Consider the following 8,462-nt stretch of genomic DNA (forward strand, 5'->3'; position numbering starts at 1 on the left):
AAATTTGAATGTTTGGGGAGTTATCTGTTAAAATTGGAATAACAGAAACTGAACTGTCGACGCACCAAAAGTTAAAGGGGGGACCAGTAATTTCCCCAATGAAGAACTACAACCAGCACAGCTAGCACAGCCGGCACAACCGACACAGCCAGCACAGCCGGCACAAGATTATGGCGGACTACAAGAACAGAACACCATCGATAACCTCTTGAATGAATGTTTTCCGACTCTTGATGACTTTGACTCGTATGACACTACCGGAATGGTAGATCCGATGGGGCTGCCCTTCGATAACAATAGCCAACATCTTCAGCGATCACAAAGTACAGAGACCATAGTTGTTTCGCTTTGGGATTGAAAATTTCATGTGGCTGGTGAAGAAGACCGTACATGTAATTATGCATCTGCTACATTTCTACTAGACGTCGAGCTCAGTTTGTATATATCTTTGTAAATATAATAAATTATGTCTATATTCTTATGTTTTAACGTCTGATCAACAAGCCCGTCTAGCTCAGTTGGTAGAGCGCAAGGCTCTTAACCTTGTGGTCGTGGGTTCGAGCCCCACGGTGGGCGTCTGTTTTATCATTTTTGGCCTTTTTGCTTTTTCACCGAATTCGTTTAGCCATGTAGTTTTATGATAGATGCCTCTAACAGCGAATGAGGGGTTCTTTAGTGCTCCAAAGTAGGTTGTCTTAAAATTTTGGGTCACTTTGAAAGCTCCATTTGTTGAAAAATACCATGACCTCTCTTTGACTCATTTAAAGAAAACTAGTCAATATCTACCAAAAAAAAAAACCCAGAAATTTGCAGGCCCCAAGTTCTTAACCAGTCACCATCTGATTACCATATCTGTTGGCAACAAATTGGAATTGGTCGCTTGGTCAATGTCTCAGTGAAATGTCTATAGGTCCTTTAGAGTTTTCTGTACGTACTAGGTAGTCTTCTTCCACATGACGAGTCATCTATCATCATAGTACCGGAAAGTGGTCGACTCGATCCTTTCAAGCAAAAGCGCCTGAAATTGCAGTGGTAATCTCCTTTTCAATTGGAAATGATGGTGGTTTGTTTCTTTTTTTCTTTTCGTCAGACAAGCGGATGATGATGGATAAGGAGGTTTGTTTCTTCTTCCATTTCTAAGAGATTAACATATTATAGGTACAATTAGTAATAAGTCACGATAAGAAAAACTTATAAATTACACAAGTAAATGATTTGTAGTTTACACTTCTATCGTAGATATATATTAATCTCTTTATCACATGAATTAATATATGTATTGATAAGATAAACACATGGTTTTATACAACGATTATGTCAATAAAGGATTTGAGTTAAGACTTGCTCAAATTTAACATTAATTTATAGCGAAATATGAGATATTTTTTTTAAGGAAGCGGTATAAGAGCTATACATGTTAAATACGTTTGGACATGAATTCATCAGTCACCATAGAGCATATTTAATACACTACCATAGAAAGTCAAGAGGACTTGGAGGAGATCGATACAACATTCTATCTAATGGAGGTTATTTAGCTTCACTATAACAGGACAATGATCCTCATTAGTACACAGCAGATCGAATGAATAGGCAGATGATAGCAAGTAATTTAGTAATGGAGTACACTGCTTCAACATCTGATTCAGTCTGCTTTTAACCGCAAATAATAGTCGGTCCACATGAACCCGTTCAAGTTACAGAACTTGATGTTTATCGTTTGCCTACAACAAATGGGATTCAGAAAATGACTTGAGAAAGCTACGTACAGTTAGTAGATCAACTTTGTAATTGATGGAAGAAGTCATGGAACTGCGTGTTTAAGAGATTGATTATAGAAATGACTTTTTTTTTCTAATTGGCTGAGCTTAGAAGGTGCATAAGTTGTCTAATAGCTTCAGGCTGGTCTTCCAGGTCCAATAACAAATCTCTACCATACTGTCAAGTTATTAGAAGATCGATATCGATCGATCATAATAAGAGATGCTTTTCCTAAACATATAATATACTTATTACTTACGAAATAAATTGTCACTACCTGAGGGATTAGAGTAGCTATCTGATCCTCTTTGAGCAAAAGGGAAGCAGAATCGCTTACCCCACCGTCTGCAAAAGACATGAACGGGATAGAGCTAGACTCTGGCACAGACGGCAACAGCCCCTGGGACGGAATATATATTATTTATGGTGATGGAATTAGAAGTTTAGAACAATTAAGGAATTTGGTGTGTACAAATTAAGCAAGCAGTTGGTGGTTATTAAGATAAAATGTAAGTTTCAATGTTAAGCGCGCTTCTAGCTAGTACCTCAGGAACACATGCATTTCCGCTTGCATTCGGCTCACAGTCGTATAGCATGAGATCCACAAAAGCAAGCTTTGCCGCAAGGGACTGAACAAGGAAATATGGTAAGTGGCTAATGAGATGGAACCTAATCAAACCTCCATTGCGGTCATCCGCATTATACTTGTTAAGCCAAGACTCTTACCTCTACTTGATTCTGTAGCAATTGAACATATTTGATAATCTCATCCAGTATATGTGCCTTTCCAGTTATCTATAATTATTATATAAACAGAAAAAGATCTTAACTATCTCAGATAGTAAATTCCAATAACAAAATCACAACAAAGTAAGGGTGCATTTATATCCAACAAGCTGATCGATCAGTATCCTAACCTTATCGCATCCAGGAACAAGTGATTGCAAGAGTTTCATTCTCATTCGGATTTGCGCTCTTCTTGCCTGGAAAACTACCCAATTATTAAAATTGTGAAACCACTTACAAAGAGATTTATGTAGAAGAAGAAGCTGTATATAACTATATATACCCTTTCCGCTAGGCTGTGACTGTCGGTTGCTTCACCCCTTCTTGCCTTGACACGAACATAATCTTCTGTTTCGACTCCTTCAGCAGAAAGTCTGCTCCTCTTCCCCATCAGCTCCTTCAATTGATGCTCCTAACCAAGATTAACCCATCAAACATAAGCAGAACAGCTAGTCATCAAATATTCAAGTAGAAACAATCCGACTACCATTTTCGCTTCCTGTTCTTTTCTGCTCTAAGTTACGGCTGATCATGATTCATGATTCATATGAATGACGGGTGTGTACATATATTGTTGTTTCACAGCGACATTTTCACACAGAGGTGAATGCATGTGTACGTGGAAGGTGAAAGTGACTAATCCAGAGGGAGCTGGTTTTTGAGAAGCGGGTAGTATTAATGAGTTTCATGTATTTGGAGATGCAGGGGAATCTCCTGGTTGTTTTTTCTCCCAACTGACTGAACTGAGATGTATAATTGGGGAGAAACGGGCGGTGATTAATCGTTGTGTTGCTTTCTTTCTGAAATAAGCGAGGCAGGTTCGTTGATCTTTCGGGCTCGAAATACGAGCCAATTTCACCAGGGAGAGATGTTGGCGAGAGAAGGAAAAGGCTGTCATGCATTTGAGTACACTTGGGTTTCAATCTTTGAATTGTGAAGACTGGAGTAAAGTAGGTGCGACCAGTTCCTTCACGAGAGGTACAAATTTTAAATTTACAGTACCGGAGGGGCTATCGACTCGAACATCTGGGGCACCACCACATCAAAGAATCATATCTGCGGCCTCATTTATTTCGTGTATTAGAGAATGAAAAAAAAAAAAAAAAACACACACACACACATATACATATAGATATACATATACATAGACCACCTAGACACCACAACAGAGTATACATAGACCACCTAAAAGACCAGAAACAAGTGAATATCCAACAGATCAAGAGGAACAACAGAAAGATTCAGGGATAAACAACCCAACAGATGTGTAAAAACCATTTGATAACTCAGGCAACCCAAAAGATTTGATGGGATGTGAAAAACGGGTGGCTCAGGTCTTGGAACATGGTCGAAGGGGATAGAAGCAGGTAGAAGGCCGGTCCTCGACTAAGAGGGGTGTATTCAATTCAGATTTTAAAATATTTTGACTGACTTTTAATAATCCATGGATTCTGCTAATTTCATGGATTGTTTTAATTCCACGCGGAGTTTAAAATTTTTTATTAGATTGATTTATCTGTATTTCTTTAGATTCTATAAGTCAATAGATATTTAAACAACACAATTGAATATGAGAAACCCTACTCTCTCCCAAGCGGCGCTCCTCTTTGCGCTCACCCTAACGCAACTTGTTTGCGGCAGCGACAAATACAGCGGCTCCGGCCGGCTGCATCGAACCACCAAGAAGTCTCTCTCTAGTCCTTCCAGAGGTGAATGACTCCCTCTACCTCAAGGATGAACCTCCTTACTCCTCCCAATCTTTTAATCGAATCGGTGTCGGTGGAGCTCTCTCTCTTCAAACCGTAAGGCCGCATCCCTTAGCAGACTCCTCCGATCCTGGCAGGCATTTGCGTTGTCAAGGCTGGCGGGTTGGGTATGGTCTGATGTTGGTGTCTTGGTACACAGCGCGGGGAGTCGAGTTCATCCCCCCATCTGGGGATGTCAACTGTGATGGCGGTGAATGGGATCCGAATCAATTTAATCGGATCGAAGATTTAGTACAGCAAGGCCGTCAGACTGGCTGGTTGGCGCCGATTTGGCTGGGGCTCACTTCGGTGATCGAAGCGGCGCTGGGCTGTCGCTTGGACTTGGATTCCATTCAAAGCTGGTGGCGAAGCACAGAGAACAATATAGATTTTTGGAGGAAAAAGACTCGCGGTCATCTAAGCTTGGGCTGGCTTCTGTTGACGACGGAGAAGCGAGTGACTATAGTCCGCTGGCTATGGTGGAACATATGGGCGGTGATTCGAGGCAGTGACACCAAGGACCCGCGGTGGCTCTGGATGTCCAGATTAGTCTGGGTGACTGTGCAGGTGGGTTGTCTTTGGACCCGAGATCGAACCCGGTTCTGGGTGGTGTCGATGGCAGGAGTTCTCTCCTCGTGGTGGATGTCTGATCGGCCAAAGTTGATGGCGGCGCCGTCGTCATGGTGGTCTCCAGCAGAGAAGTTACTTTTGGGCCTTAAGCCTGTTGGGCCTCCATTTGGGTTGGGTGCCCTAGTCAGTTTTGGACTTTTGTTGGGGTCCAGACTCTCTAGTGGGGCTTTTAGCCATGAGGGGTTGCTGTTTCAGCCTGGAGCCTGGAAGATAGATTCTGGGCCTGACCTTTTTGGGTCTAGAATGAATGGTGGGTTTTTATACCCACCCTCTAGTTAGTTTTTCTTTTAAACTGACCTATTACTATGCGTACTGTTTCATAGTTAATAGGCTCGCTTTGAATAAGTGAGCATGAAATGTTGAATGAATGGTCTTACCCTATGTATCAACGTGGTGTCTACTGCATCACAACTTCTTGCCTATCTTTACATGGTAGCAGAATGATATGTAATGGTCATTCTGGCCTTACCGTATTAATGAAATCTATATGATTATTTGTCAAAAAAAATAAAAAAAAATAAGTCAATAGATTATTGTAATAGCAAAAAGTAAAAAAGAAAATTGACCAAAACACAAACAATAGAATAAAAATAATTATGATGTGAAACAAAATGCTCTTATACAATGGCATAGGCAACTATTTTTGAATAAAAAGAATTGTCCAACTTCATATTATCTTATATGAAATATTCATTGAAAATGCAAAAGAACAAAACACCGAAAAGCAAAGCCAATTATAGAAATACATTAGAATGATGCATACTCTCCTCCATTCCAACCTCATTATCATCATAGACCTCTTGATTCTCATCATCCATGTGTTCCTCATTATTCTCGTTGTCATTGTCTGAATCCTCATTGTTATCCTCTTGATTCCCATTAATTATCATCATTCCGTAGCCTATCATTCCACATAACATCAGCAATGCTAATTCTCCAAGCATTAGCTTCCGCTCTTTGTTGTTGTTGGCTTTGAGAAAGTAGTTCAAGATTTTCATCTTCCATGTCTAGATATGATGAAGATTGATTATCTTCTGGTTCAACGGGAAATTCATTTGGGCGACATTCTTTGCGAAGAAAGTTGTGTAGTACAGCACAAGCTAACACTAACTCCGCTTGTGTCTCAAATGGGAATGGAGGTGCGATTTTAAAAATTATGAACCGCAATTTAAAGATACCAAATACTCGTCAGTATAGATATTATTCAATAAAGTTTAACATCTATTAGGCAAGTCACTAGTTACCCGTCAGTATGTTAAATTTCATTTTCACAAGGCATTTACCATGTTCAATAACAATGGATGAACATTTAAGATACTTAATAACAATGGATGAACATTTAAGGTACTTGCAGGCTATATATAAGGCTAGATTATTATCTAATTATAAATTACATGGCAAGTGCCCTTGTTGCAGTAATAGACTCTCAAGTGTTTCATATCTCAACATTCTTATTGTAGAATGCTATCTATTCATAATAAAATACATGCATTATTGGTTCATGAGTGCATATCTTAACATATTTACTGAATAATTGTTATCCATTTATTATTGAAGACATGGTAATTTATGAGCTGAAAAGAATACAACCAAACTAAACCAAGCAAAGAACAAACAATATGAAAGCATTCATCATCGAAAAAGGAAAGCATCCAAAAAAAAAAAAAAAATGACTCTGTGTTGGTATACACATACCTCCTAGACACAAGTATCGGAAGCACAAGACTCGTATCGCCTATACGCCAGCTGGGGATTCCGATACCCCTCGGGGCGATATCTGGATCCCAAGCGTCCCACACCGAAAGAAACGGAACCAAGCTCCCACAAACTGGCTACATTAAGGTCATCTCCACCAACCTAAAGAGGTAACTGTTGACTATCGCTTTCCATTATCATTATCTAATTCGATACTGACTTAGGCATCGGAGTGTTGAAGGCCGGCACACCCGGTCTTCCCTCTGACCTTCGTCTATTTTGCAGATAAGAGAGACCGATAGCGATAGTAGCAGACCAATACAACTCGTGTTCAGTTGGACCAGACAGCTCTTGAGACCACTAAAACATTTGGCGCTAGAAGGACTCCCCTCGCTCCTTGCTGGCAGGACAACACATTGATGGCTACCAGCAATCCCGATACCAGCAGCGAGGATCCGCCTCGCGAGACAACGACTCGCGAGGTCCAGCGTACTCTCGAGTTCCAGAGCCCGACTACCGAGACTCAATCAGTCATGACTACCGATCCGACCACAGCACTACAGATAGCAATGCGCGACCTTATGGAGTCACGTGCACAAGTCGAGGCCGAGCGCGCAGCGGCCACGGCTGGAGACCCCGATACCGACCATTGGCAGTGTCCCCACACTAGGACCGGTCCTCACTGCAGACCCCGCTACTGGCCTCGCTGGCACCTTCATGCCCCCAAACCTCGCGTCGGGAAGCCTCGCTGGCACCACGCACAGCAATACCAGCACAGATCCTCAGGTGGTCTACCTAAATTCACCACTTTTTTCAGGCCACCTCGGCGCCGCACCAATTCCCCAGCCGACTGCCGATATGGCGGGAACCTCGGGAGCAAATACCGCTACGATCGCCAACATACCTCCACCCGATCCCAACACCCGGCTATTGGCTCCAAATGAACGACGCCATCGCCTCCTTACAAGCACGAGTGGAGAGCGCCGAAAGCAGAGCCAGGTGGCAGCCGATCACAGCCGGTTTCCAGGGAAAGACATGACCCTTCACCGCCCGCATACAGGCCGAGAAGCGCCCACCAGAAGCCAAGCCCCTTAAGATCGAAAAGTACAATGGGACTCGAGACCCATACCATCATTTAGTAATCTTCCAATCCATACTCCATGGAACCCGATACACCGACGCCATGGCCTGCCACGCGTTCGAGGAAACTTTGACGGACGAGGCCCTGCGTTGGTTCCTCAACCTACCCACCAACTCAATTGATAGTTTCCAAGAACTGGGAGACAAGTTCCTGCGACGATTTATCCTGTGCGGCGGAGGGTATCACACAACTCCCGACCTATTTCGGCTCAAGCAACGACCGAACGAGCGATTGTGAGACTTTGTTCGCCGATGGCAAAAATAGGTCACTCAGTGTCGCTCTCTCGACCCAGTCCTAGTGGCATTGGCATTTAAGCAAGCACTCCAACCTGGATACTTCTTGTTGCAGATCAACACCAATCCCCTGCAACATATGATGACCTCCTCGATGCCGCTACCACCTTCGCTCAGGCCGAGTACGACACCTTTGGCCGCGATACCAAAGCCAATGCCCACCCAGTCACTGCAACTCAAGCGAACAATCCCGATACCAGAAACAAAGACATCAACCGAGACAGACCTGCCCAGCCAAATGACAGGGCCCCACTAGAGCGACAAGGTTATAGCGATAGGAGAGACAAGCAATACGGCAAGAGCCCCGAGAAGCCAAAATACAACTCCTCAAGCAGTCGGCATCGCGATGCACCATACGGCGGCACCCGACACAGGGACGACCAGCGATTCGCGGTACCCCGATACGAGATT

General features: G+C 42.8%; 1 protein-coding gene and 1 non-coding gene across 3 annotated transcripts; one reads left to right on the top strand and one right to left on the bottom strand.

Annotated features, from left to right (window-relative positions):
* Positions 1-503: 503 nt before the first annotated feature.
* TRNAK-CUU (transfer RNA lysine (anticodon CUU)) lies at positions 504-576 on the top strand. The gene has a single exon. It is a non-coding gene; the product is annotated as a tRNA-Lys (tRNA).
* Positions 577-1,422: 846 nt separating this feature from the next.
* Positions 1,423-3,797, bottom strand: LOC133712809 (transcription factor bHLH137-like). Of its 2 annotated transcripts, none has more exons than XM_062138919.1 (7): positions 3,035-3,797; positions 2,831-2,959; positions 2,679-2,744; positions 2,488-2,556; positions 2,307-2,390; positions 2,039-2,161; positions 1,423-1,724 (listed from the first exon to the last, which is right to left on the bottom strand). In XM_062138919.1, exons 1-7 carry the CDS (start codon positions 3,035-3,037, stop codon positions 1,698-1,700), a joined length of 501 nt encoding a protein of 166 aa, XP_061994903.1. In that variant the 5' UTR covers positions 3,038-3,797; the 3' UTR covers positions 1,423-1,697. The 2 variants fall into 2 exon arrangements, with proteins under 2 accessions (XP_061994903.1, XP_061994902.1); XM_062138918.1 differs by lacking the exon at positions 1,423-1,724 and adding an exon at positions 1,758-1,938.
* Between the last annotated feature and the right edge of the window lie 4,665 nt (positions 3,798-8,462).

This window comes from Rosa rugosa, chromosome 5, assembly GCF_958449725.1.
Source record: "Rosa rugosa chromosome 5, drRosRugo1.1, whole genome shotgun sequence".
In the NCBI taxonomy this organism is placed as follows: Eukaryota; Viridiplantae; Streptophyta; class Magnoliopsida; order Rosales; family Rosaceae; genus Rosa; species Rosa rugosa.

Excerpts from the sequence above, each read along its gene's own strand:
- LOC133712809 (XM_062138918.1), bottom strand. Across the intron at positions 2,557-2,678 it reads TTGTTCCTGGATGCGATAAG|ATAACTGGAAAGGCACATAT; the intron begins GTTAGGATACTG and ends TAATAATTATAG. Across the intron at positions 2,162-2,306 it reads GAAATGCATGTGTTCCTGAG|GGGCTGTTGCCGTCTGTGCC; the intron begins GTACTAGCTAGA and ends ATTCCGTCCCAG.